Here is a 12,938-nt window from a genome sequence, read left to right on the forward strand (position 1 = left end):
ACAAGATACAATTCCATTGCATGTTTCCAAGTATCAGAAACGGTTGGGTTAAAAAAACGAGACCTTTTTACAGGAGTGGTGTCTGCTGGAACACGAGAAAGGAACAGCAGTCTGGGTTCAGAAATAGTTACATGAACTCCAAGCTAGGCAGAAAGCCAACTACAAAAAGGTGCCAGCCATCTGAGGCCACTTGACACAGGACATTTGGGCGTTAAATAGCTGCAGAAAGCAGTGACTAAAAGCGGCAGTCCAAGCTGCGGCAGGACACAGGTCATATGTGGTGGCGGTGTTCTCAGGACAGAAGGGAAGACAGATGGTATTCCCAAATGGAAAGGGCCAAGGCCAGAACTAGGAAAACAGAAAGCTTTAGCTATCATCTGGCTTAACATAAGGATTCAGAAGAAGCAAGGTATATAAGAAATTTATAGAGAAAGATCAACCTGAGACCATGCTTTGGAATGAAGTCAGTAAAGAGTAGAAACAAATTACCTTGTCTTTGTTGCCATCACAACCACTGAAGATGAACACATGATTGTGGATCTGAGGAAGACTTTGCACCTGGGGGCATGGTTTCCTCCCTCTTAGGGAGTTCCCCTGGCAGGGGGAACAACTTCTGTGAAACACCACCAGCAGCACATAACAATTCTAATAAAAAATTAATACTGTGATTAACTGGAGATAAATGTGTAGACCTGTTTAGGAATGGCTTGGGTAGTCTTATAGTCTGGATGTTTTTTCCTAATATGGATCTTTGTGAGACCGAATGTGGGTTTCTGTCTTCCTCTGTTCCTCCCATCTGTAAAAAACAAGTGTAGCTATCTTTTGTCTCCCAAGACATTGAGTGAATATAGATATTAAAAATTATTAATTCCGCCTGGTAAGGAAGGCAATACATGACACGTACAGAAAGGACCAATGGTGCTCTAAACAGGAAGGACTTAGATCAAGATTTGGTCCCATTCCTGAGCTCTTTTCTTGCATCAGTTGGTCATAATCAGTGAATTAGAACAAAGAGATTGTTAGATCCCGATCTTGTTTACAGTTTTTAAACAACAGTTCACTCTAGTGTATCATAAGATGATACCAAAAGGTAAGCAATGAAAAGCAGTTTGTGCACAGTTGCAGTATAAATATAAACAGAGACAAAATTAGCAAATCAAATAGAATAAAAAAGCAGTAGCAAAGAATAAACAGAAACATAAAAGAAGCCATCTGGAATCAAAGATACTCAAATGACATGGTAGGAAACTGAGGCAGACAAAAGCAGAGATTACACTCTTAAATGAAAGCGTTAGGGATATTATTGCTTTAATTCTCTTTGAATATGGTTATGAAACTGCAGCTGAGAAGTGGGAGTTGTAATGTCTTTCGACAGTTACTCCAGAGGCTTCAAGTTACATGATTCTTGTATCGTAAATGAAACCTTTGTCATCCATGGACATGTCTGTTTCCTTTCTGAAAGTGTTCCAAGTACTGACGTTTTGTCAGGTGCATCAAATCTGTGCCCCAATTTGTCATTACCCTGAATAATAATGCAGAATATTTGGTTTTCCTCTTCCCCGTTGTGCACCTATAACTCCCATTACTGAAGATGGGATCAGCCTATCCATGGAGAATATGAAAATTTCTATTAAATTGAAATTACGTTCACTGTATTAATTCTGTGTTGTGTGCAAATTAATTGAATCTATAATAGTTTAATTATGAATGATTTTTTAAACTGAGTTATCAATAAATGTGCTCAATGCCTATTATGTGTCAGAGCACATCAACAATACACACAAAAATCTTCTGTAACACCTAATGATGTTCATATTTTTAGAAAAAAAACACCTGCAAAGTCACATACAGAAAGAAGCACATGATGAGTAAGGTGCATTACAGTTTTTGAAAGCATTGATATATATATATATAAATGATTGTAGAAGTCACTTAAATCCTTCCATACTTTCACAGAATGAGCTAGAGCTTCTTAGAACCCAGCAGTTGTGGAAAAGAGTCATAAAAGCTGCAAATTCTGTCTCTGAGTTCATTAAATGGGGTCTGCCTCATAAATGAGGAATTTCATTGCAAGGCATAGGTAAAAAAATAGAAGAACCTGAAGCATTAAGATAGTGTGTGTTGTGTGTCTACCTGTGTAACATCAGGTGAAAATCAGTGATGCACTAGTTAATCCCTTAAAAAAGATTCCAGAGTTAGGAAGAAGAATGATGCAAATTTTAAAATGAAGTTTTAAGGGCAGATTATGCCTTTTCCCTTGAAACAAGTAAGGGGTAATTCCCTTGTAATTACATGAGGATGAATTAATTACTTTCTAACAAACTCAGATAAAAACTTGACTACATAATGCCACCTTCTTTTTTCTTAATTAAAAATGTCCAGGAGCACTTTCATAATGTATAGCTCCCCCTGCCCCTTCTTGTGAATTACTGATATATTTATGCTTTTTTAGTAATATGAGGAATTTTGGGTTACAAATCCTCCCTTTGATGATGCATCTCATTACGGGCTAGCCTGTATCAAGTTGTGCACCAACAACACACCTGGAGAGGACTTGCAGTGCCCAATTGTACTACTAAGGCCACTTAACAGCTTTCTGCTAACTCTGGGTATGGACCAGACCCAAGTGTATTATGTACTTTCCTGATGGTGAACACATGGCTTGAACATGAAATTCATTGTGCTGAGCAAGCTGCTGTTTTGACTACCGTTGATTTGCCAGGTAGCTGACTGAGAGCAGGTGAGACGGTTTCCATCTGCAGAAGAGACTCATAAATCTCTCTGTGTACTCAGAATTGCAAAAGAACTTCACAAACCTAGCTTGGAGCTTCTGCAGCCTTTGTCCGTATATTAAGTCCTTGGCTGCGTACATAGTTTTGAACCAAGTATTTGATAAGAAAATGTGATTAAAAATATGATGAACAAGTATCTATGGAATAGGAGAATTGTTCATGTATTTGTTGTTTACTGCAAAGTAGTACTTTTATATCTACAGAATATAGAGGCTCTTTGAGTAAGTTTCATCCTGCAATTTCTCTTGCATTGATTGTAATTATGCATGTTTGTATGTATGTACATGGGAGACTATAAATATATGTTATATATTTGAATAGTGTGTTGGGAATACTTTTAGATACGCATTCATTATTAGTGAAAATAATGTTAGTTTTGTGGAAGTACACTGTGTGTGCTGTCACCGTTAATACTGGCTCTATTGATTATCATCTGTATTATAACATAGAATAGCAAAGGAATTAATAATGATTAGAAACTGCAGTGTTCAGAGGGTTCATTTTGAATGAAGTTCATTATTTAGGAACGGACCTTTGCTGAGGCTACATGGGAGCCATTAATTGGGTATTAATACAGGGCATCAGTGTCACCATTAAAACTAGGAGAGGATCCAAAACATCTCCTGTTGCAATAAATCCAGGCATGATTTGGGTGATGGTGTTGCATCTGCTACTTTAAGGGAGAGAGATCTTTGAATTTATACTTCCACAGGTAGGGCAGTGATGGAGGAAGATTTCACTTCCTTTGAAGTCTAATTAATTGAATCTCACATGAAGGAAGTGAGTTTGCCTCACTGTGAACATGATTAAGTTTTCCAGTAAACATGCTTTTCTGTTTGTTTTGGGATGCTGTCTAGTATTGGAACCTAGGGGCTGGCTATAGATGTCTTCTTTTTAAAATAGAAATTCTTGTTATGTTTCTCGATATTGCTCTGAAAAACAGGAGGTCAGCTTTCAAGCACAGGCGCAACAAATAAAGCTACAGGTGTGGAAAGCAGTTTCACATTTACAACATTTGTGAGGCTTTTTCAGCAGAAACTGATACTCGTTTATCATATTCATTATGCCTCTCTATCATTCACCTAGACCCTATATAATTATGTGTTTAATGATCTTTAACCTTCACATGAACACAGCTTGCTGAAGCTTGACGATTGCTGTAAATTATCATTCACATCTGGTAGAAGAGAGGAAATATTACTTGGAAAAAATGCTGTGCTTTCTGGCTTAGAATTTCACTTCAGTTCTGTGATTTAACTTTGTAAGTAGATGATGGTGTTTTAATCCTGAATCCAAACAACGAAATTACTTTGGAAAAATGGCTCTTCCATAGGTCATTTGTTATAATATTTTGATATTAGAGTGTAAGAGCTTCAAAACCTAGAAAAGATATTTTAATCTGTCAGCCTGGATGGTCACCATAAAAAGTATATATGATTTCAGTAAATGCTATATTTATGGCTTGTTTTTTATACTTGGTTTCAACTTTAAGATTATAAAACGCTTCTAGCTCTTCCACTTTTTCTTTAATATTTAGCCCTTCATTTTATAGTGTTTCAAATAGCAATATCTGTTTCTTTCTTTTGATACAAAGGGCTTTAACTTATTAGAAGAAACAATAGTATCATAGACTTTTTTTCATTTTAACTGTTGGTATTTTACTAGCACTGCAAAGGTTTTACAGCTCTACATTAATTTATACCAGAGCTGATTTATGAACCATAACTTCCTTTGGATAATATGGGTAAAACTTACACTGGAGATTATACTGACAGCCTCTCCTACTTATTAGCAAATAGCAAATTGGTGAATCTTTGAACGATCTCAAATACTTGCGTGAAATATCTAGTTTATTCAGCCGAAATTCAGATTGTAATTTTTCACTGTAAGGCTCTGTGTAATTGGGTGAACTGAGATGTTCCCAATTGCTTTGCCGAGTTGTGCCTGTCAACACAATGTTGTGATATGACATCACTGTAATTCAGCTATGAATATTCTGCCACAACCTTCATATGCAATGTTAATAATGTATAGATCTTACTCAGGGATCAAATAGATGCTTAAATTATAAACAATCTGTTTAATACACAAACAGATTCTGGATTGATCTTGACAAGCTCTGGGACCCTGAAAATAATTTTTTATGTTGCTGACATCTACATGGAGTATAATCCTGGTCATAAGGACAATAATCTTTAAGACCAAAAAAAAAAAAGTTGTAATAACATGTCTTACTGAGGGATAAAACTGCAGTACCAACCAACAGGAGAGTGCTGTTAACTTAAATTAACATAAATTATGCTGATTGTTCTCAGGTAAAAGCTGATGGCCACTACAAAAAGAAAAACATTGCTTTTTTGGAAAAGGACTTAGCTGTCACGTGATGTCTACGTGTATGTTCATGTGGTTTGGGTAGGAAGAGTGAACTGGATTGAGTCATTCATATTCACAGACAGTTCAAGTGCTTTTGAAAAGTTGTTAAAACAGTGGCGTGGTAATAGCTGGTGTGGTAATAATGTGTTACCCAGCAAAACACAGAGGATGAAGTTACACCTCTTGTAGTCAGTGGGAGTTCTGCTATTATTGCAGAGCAGAGAATACACTGGCGGCCCAGGATTTTGTATGTATAATAAACCAGATCAACTGGAAAATCAGACCTGACTGCCATTGTCTGCTGTGCTCATTGCAGCAATTCAAGATTCCTTTTTTGTAAGGTGCTGTTAACGAGTTTTCTAATCTCTTATTCCTGAACAGCTAATTTGCGGATATAACTGTATGCGACCAATTATCTACTGAAGAACCTGCAGAGCCTACTTGTGGTATGACATACAAATCTACTTGTGGCTTGGCTATAGCCAGTGTTACAAGGCTTTTTTTCCCACGCCTATTTTAACATCCTAATGCAGGTCCTTATATCAAATGACAATGCTGCCCGGCCCTAGCAACCACTGCTATCAATTGAAAAGTATGCATAACCAGCAACAATTTTTGTTGAGCTGTCTGCACAAAAACAAGCAAACAGGAACAAGTCTAGTAGTAGTTATTGTAAGTCATGTTGCAGCTATCCTAAACAGGTTGTATGTATTTCCTTCAGAGTATCTTTTATGTGGCAGAGAGAAATAATAATAAATGTAAGTTATGTTTTTAATGATGTGATATTCATTTCTTCTTATTGTTCATATTGAATGTGTTAGATTTAATAGTAAATAGAATTTAAAGCACTGTTACTGTATATTTAAGTTATTATCCTGTATTTTTTAATGTGTTGACACTAATACATATGGTCCACCAATTGGTGCGCTCGCCCTCGCAAATTAAAAATTATTGGAGATAATCTGCTATTTAGTACTTGGCTCTGAGCCTGCAAAAAAATCAATGGAAGTCCTTTGTCTCCAGTGTTCTTCAGTTCAGGCTTTTAATTAACAAAAAACTTCAAAGTGAAGAAGAAAACCTATTTTTCCCATACTGTTTCAGATTATTATAATCCTATCTTGTTTTTTGAAAAGCCAAGTACAATCTAAGTATTATTTTTTCTAATGGGGCATTGAGGAGAATGGGAACATGTGTGTAAGGGTTGTTCTTACATTTCTGGAAACTTGCTTTAACAAAGCTTTCTTTCAGGGGAAATACTTTTAGAATAAAGATCTTAGAACCTTTTAAGTTCTGCTAAGAGCTGAATTATGATATGGTTCTAAATTTCTGTGAATGCTGTCCCTTACAACATTTACACAGATGCCAGTGTTCAGCCACTTTCAGTCACCTGAAAGTAAGCTGAAAGTAATAATAAATAATAAGCAAATAGATTAAAATATATATTATTGTTAATCCTCCATTCGCCCTTTGATCTAATAGGTTAAGGACATTTTGTGCTTGTTCATTTTGGCTGATAATAGTTCTAAAGACATTTACATTTTAGAACAGGGATTTAAAATATATATAACAGCTGCTTTTTAAATAGAAAGTCTAATTACAGCTATGATTACATTTACTTTTGATTAGTATGCATACAAATCCCTGCTCTCCTTGTGTATTCAAGCTAAGATGTAGATCACTGGTGCTAAGATTAAAGTACAAAAGAATAGCTTGACAAAATGCATGGTTAGACCAATGCAAAAAAAATTCTGGGTGTAATTTTTGTCTCTAAAATGCTTTTTTTCCTTTTAGTTACACACAGACCTGGATCCTGGCAGCAGCAAAATCAAGTATATTCTATCAGGAGATGGAGCTGGAACAATCTTTGTGATCAATGACAAGACTGGAGACATTCATGCAATGAAAAGGCTTGACCGTGAGGAAAAAGCTGAATACACACTAACAGCTCAAGCAGTCGACAGGGACACAAACCAGCCTCTGGAGCCTCCTTCAGAATTCATTATTAAGGTTCAAGACATCAATGACAATGCCCCAGAGTTTGTCGATGGTCCATATCATGCCACGGTTCCAGAAATGTCTGTTGTAGGTATGTATGTCTAAACATCGACAAACTTTGATTACTCACAGTTTAAACTACGGCAGTATGCCATTGAGTTGTTGATGAATAATAAGATATTTATTATGTTGTTAGCATTAATTTGCATATTTTCAAATCTCTTCTTGGCCAATGCTTTCATCTGCAGCACAATAGTAGAGTCCCTTAGTAGTAAGAAAATGACTAACAGATGTATTAATGTGTCTTTCTTTGTCCAACAACGCTTTAATGGGCTGAATTTATATTCCCCCTATGACACTGTAGTTAGAATATTGTTATTGAGAAGGATTTATCAAGATTTGTTCCAACATGACACTCTAATCCTATTGATACTTTGTTGATGTTTAATTATCTGTTCCTATATTTTCATACACAGATGTAGTACTTGCAGTGTGTTGATACATACTTATTTGTTTTCCTCTAAGTGCAACTGTAATCAGCCAAAAACATTGAAATGAAAGATGCTGTGTGTGGGAATTGATGGTTAGACTCGAGAGTGGACTTAACCAATTAGCCATAGGATTTGCGCGGAAGGTGGAAGGGGAAAACAGAAAGCTGTGGGAAAAGATGGTGAAAAGAGAAATTAACTGTGTGAAAGGGGAGAAAAAGAAAGGAGTAGAAAATAATCTTCTTAGTATGTTTTACTTACACTTACTCATTTTGTCAGATTAGCGTGAATCTGTTTCCTTCTGGATTAATATATTAGAATTTTTTTGCTTGGTTTGTCCCTTGTTCGGTATTTGCGAATGTATAAATATATACTTAGAGGTACACATTTATGTTCTCAGGTCCTCAATCCCTACTGATACATATGTATCAAGTGCAGGTGTTCTTTAGTTGTCACTAAAGCAAAAGGGAAGTAAACCCATCAAACCAAAAAAGTCAATTTCAGGGTAGTATAAGAATCCAGTATAAGCAAAGAAAACAAAATTTGGCCATGAAATTCAGAGTAAATTCTAATGTTTTCTAGTATTAGGTTGAGGATAATGTGCTTTTCAGCAATTTGTCTACATCTGTCAAAGAAAGATAATTGAAGGAGTGCCAAGGCACTTCATAAAATAAAGCAGCACTCCATCAAAAAGTTTCAAAAACACCATTCCGTCTTAGTTAAAAAGAGGAGGAATGTGAGAAGCCAGAATCATCCTCTCACTCACATTCAGTGCAACGAGTTGTACCAGGTCATATTCAAATGTAAGCATGGTGTGCTGACTAGACAGTGATACCTGAGGCTTCTTTTTTTTTTTCCTCAACACTTCTCCAACAGATTTTCATATCTTGGATGCATTGAATTGCTTGTGCTGAAACTGATATGTGAATTTTTCAAGCCTGTGTGTCAGTTCTTTTACTAAAACTTAAGTTTAACTTGTTGAGTTAATTTTAATTATACAGCAGCACAAACATAATATGGACCTGCTTTCAGAAGATATGTTGCCAAGCTCTAGGCAAGAAAATGGCTTAATTAAATAAAATAAATTTAAAAAAAAAGGAAGAAAAAAGGAGCGAGGAGAGAGTAGGAGAATGAGAAAGGGAAATTGAAGGCAGTTAATCCTTATATGAATGGGACTTGCTTGGTATTCTTGGAGAAAAGAAATTGAAGATATATGCAGACAAGAAAACATGTTTTCTGATCACAAAGGCTACTATAAAAATAATTTATACCTGTGCATATGAGCAATATTTATGATCCTTAGTAAACACATGGACCTTATCCAAGGAGTACTCACTGTAAAGAAGATGAGGGGGAAAAAACCCCAAAATTTTGACAGGAAACTAGTCAGAAGATCAGATGAATAAAAATCTAGTGAACTCATGAACACAAGGTTTAAAAAATGGTAAAAGTGCAATGAGAGCAAGAGAATAAAAGATAAAACATTAAGGAAAGAGAAGTGAAGTGAAACAATTGAGAAAAGTGTTAGGTTGAAAGAGGAGGGGGAAAATGTAAAGGAACGTCATGAGAGATGAATTAAAAGGTAAAACATTATCTGGGAAAACTTTATAGTAGGAGGTTGGGGAAGAAATGCCTAATGCCTGGACATAGATGTCAGTTTAGGGAATAGTGAAGGGGGCTGGTTTTTGGAGGATATTATTTCACCTGTTTCCTCTAGCATGGTGGGGGAAAGAGAAACTATTCTTCACTGAACTGCCTCTGAAATCATGTAGTTCTGCATTTTTATGTATTCTTAGGCTGCAGGAGGAGTTTGGTCCAAAACAAGTTTATTCTAACACAAATATAGGTAGAAATTTCTTATAGATTATCTCAGAGGTCTGCCATTTATTACCGTTACTAGTGAAACTGCAAGTTTTGCACATTTATCCCTTATGATCCCTGAACTTTGCATATTTTTTATGTGACATTCCTAGGGGGTGTATGTTTTCAAGCTATTTCTCTAAAGAAACACAAACATACACTCCTGCTTTTTTGTTGCAAAGAAAACCTAATTTTCAGCTGCCACTTCAAAACTCAGAGTGCGTTTGCCATTGCATTACATGGGTAATGAACGACTGTAAATTCTATGCAGCACATGCAGTCAAGTCTGCATCTTAATCTCTGATGGAACCAAACTTCAAGGCTGGAAAGTCGAAGATAAGAATGTTACCCCTTCACTAACATTGCTGTTACTGTTTCCTTCTGCCTTCCTCTATCAACCCACAGGTGGCAATAACAAGAGCTGTACTAAATGATGCTCCATAAATTATTTTAACTTTCTTTAAGTTTTGTTAGTCCTCCTAAAATTACTTTAACTCCTTGATAATGTTTATAAGAATACTGTCTCCTTTCAGTATTCAAGGAATTTTATTTTTTTTTTCCACACTGACTATTTCACTTCCATTATCCACTTATTTAATTCTCCTTAAAGAGATCTCCACCCACTGCTAATTTCAGCCTTGACATTTCTACAACACAGTCATTACTAGTCAGTGTTCTTATTCAGAATAAAACAAAGTTCTACTAAACCTCTTCTTTCCTCAAAATGCTTATACCAATTCTGACTGCTCTGAAACAGAAGAGGACCTCATATGCTATATATATAGCACTTATGTAATGAGGGTGCAGTACAAGGCATTTTATTTTTGGACCTCAGTGGAAAGCAATGCATAAAATACAGATGAACGCATTAACTTTTCATTAATCTGTAATGTAATGAGGTTCTAACACAATGCAGTTTTTCTAATAGGTAGATTAGATACTGGTCTTATGTTTCTTGCTAGAAGAGATGTATTATATAAATGACAGTGGTATTTTTGCATGACTGTCTAGAACATGAATGATACACTATGGGGATGTGAAAACTGCAACGTAGGTGCAAACTTTCTGTATGCGATACGTATGAATGTGTGTGTATGCCAATATATGAGATTATCACATGTATAAGGCCGCAATCCAGCCTGTTTGATTTTTATGTTATGTATCAGTGACATCTGGAAAATCCAGCTTCCCTACTAAAACAAAAGAAAAGGATTTGCATGGCTTTCCTCCCACTACTTGGTGCAAAGACGATTAGTATTACACTGTTATCTCCGGTAGGAATGATGCTCACTTTTCAGCTGTCTTCACAGAACACACACCCACACGCGTACTGAGTGGTGTGTATCGTCACTGTGTTCAGAGTTATTTTGAAATAATTTATTTCTCTCTTTGAGGAAAGAGAGGAGCACATTCCGGAAAAAGTTTTGAGAACTAAATTGAGTTTTCCCTTATTTCATCTTTGTGTTCCTTTCTTTTTTTATGTAACTCCTATATAATCTACCATAGTAAGCCCTGTTCCCCAACTCTGGAACGCTGAATTTGCTTGTGAAAGCTGGTAGTGTATCTGAAGAATATGTTCTTTGCTGAAACCAAGCACTTTAATCTTTTAATTCTGATTTTAATTTTCTTAAGAAATAAAAGATCAAAAAGTGAAATCTTGGATTCACTTTATTGTAACAATATTGCATTTCACAAATAGGAAATAATTTAATTTGTCTGTAAATCTTGTTTAATCACCTTTAGATGTGAAGGGACATACTGGGAATGAAACCCATTTAAAACCTTTTAAAAAGAGATTCAGCTAAGCTTCTGGGAAGAAGAACCCTATGACTCATTTTTTTTTTCCCATTTGTCTATGAGCTCTGTATATGTGCCTACAATGAAGATAGCATATTATGTAAATGAATGAGAAATCTTAGAAGATCCACAGGGGTGATTCAGACTGGTCTTATTTAAAAAAAAAGAAAAGAAAAAAACACAGACACCCTCCTCGAGTATGTTGTGTTTCTGTGTTGCCTTCTCAGCTACGCACAGATTCATGAATTCCCTGAAAGCATGCTGCAGAGGTGATAATGGGAGCAAAAGTGGATATTGTCTCCCAGCAGTATAGTTTCAGGATCTTTTTTTCAGGAGAGGAATGAGGAGTGAAATTTCTTGATTTCATTCTTAGTGAAGCCAAGAGTGTTTGGACAGCTAGTGTCATGTTGATAGACAGCAGACGACAGAAGTAGACTGACAAACATGTTGGTGAAATAAAAAAGGACACAGATGGAAAAAGAACAAAAGCCATAAGGGAAGAGAATTCTGTCATAGTTTGCTTGAATTAAGATAAACAGACAAACTTTAATAATCTCCAAATATTAAGAACTCCCCTGACAGTCATAAAACCCCCCATCTTAAAATACATACAGTGGAATTCAGTCAGCCACTGCACTAGAAATGCTTTTGCCTTTAACATTTGAAAATATTAACAATGTGAAAAAGCTTAGAAAAATATTTTTGTCCTTAAATGCTTCCATGAAAACTACTTCCTGGGGGAAAAAAGTCTTTATTGGAAAGGGTTTAGGCTTTCAGTTGAGTCAGAATATCAATTTCCAATTTTGGCACAAGCATATCTACTTAGCAATGTTTTCCTTTGGATCAAAGGTTGCCCTTGATTACATCACTGTAAATAAGAAATCAGTCAATCATTTTTTTTTTTAAAAGCAGAACAGAGTTATTTAGTATAGCCATGTATAGCAGAAGCACACTGTACACAGTGTAGCTTTTCTTTCCAGTTCTCCCAAAGATATTAGTTCTCTTCCAGTTACAAATTGTTTGTAAAAGGACAAAATCTGCTGAATATGAAATCAACATGCAATGTCTGATACGAAAAGCGATAAAATAACTTGATAAATTAGAAAGTTGTGATAAAAACCTGACCTGAAATGTTATCAAGATCAACCACACTGTCTTACTGTTTTTTTTCCGATGTATTCATTGATTTTTTTAAGGCACTGAGCATGACTGTTAAATCAATGATAGTTTGTCACAAAATTGTAGAGTAAAAGGACTATATTACTGGGGTCAGCTACAAATTAGCCCAAAGGGTAAATACAAAGGGAATGCAGAGGCTAAGGAAAAAAAACAGCAGATGTTGTAAAATATGACAACAATGTAACAGCTGTTAGAAAATTTATATCTTCCTGTTGTCTTGTTCCTCTACTTGTTTGTCTTGTGCATAATCAAATTCACTAGCTGTGGTACTGAAGAGCGTTTTACGTGAGAGATTTATTTAGTGAGCGTGCATGCATTTAAAATCTTCTGTACATTCTTCATGACAGACAAAGTTCCAAAAGCAAAGTCATAAGTAACTGTGCTGGTTTTGGCTGGGATAGAGTTAATTTTCTTCACAGTAGCTGGTATGGGGCTATGTTTTGGATTTGTGCTG

The 12,938-nt window shown here is 35.7% G+C and overlaps 1 protein-coding gene across 1 annotated transcript in view; it reads left to right on the top strand.

The window, feature by feature from the left end:
* The window catches only part of CDH8 (cadherin 8, type 2), a 150,421-nt gene that overhangs the window by 47,743 nt on the left and 89,740 nt on the right, over nucleotides 1-12,938 (top strand). The window contains exon 3 of the mRNA XM_010585159.1: nucleotides 6,957-7,251. Within this exon, the coding sequence (XP_010583461.1) occupies nucleotides 6,957-7,251 (295 nt within the window). The remainder of the gene's footprint in view (nucleotides 1-6,956; nucleotides 7,252-12,938) is intronic.

Source organism: Haliaeetus leucocephalus, unplaced genomic scaffold (genome assembly GCF_000737465.1).
Source record: "Haliaeetus leucocephalus isolate CR32 unplaced genomic scaffold, Haliaeetus_leucocephalus-4.0 Scaffold92, whole genome shotgun sequence".
In the NCBI taxonomy this organism is placed as follows: Eukaryota; Metazoa; Chordata; class Aves; order Accipitriformes; family Accipitridae; genus Haliaeetus; species Haliaeetus leucocephalus.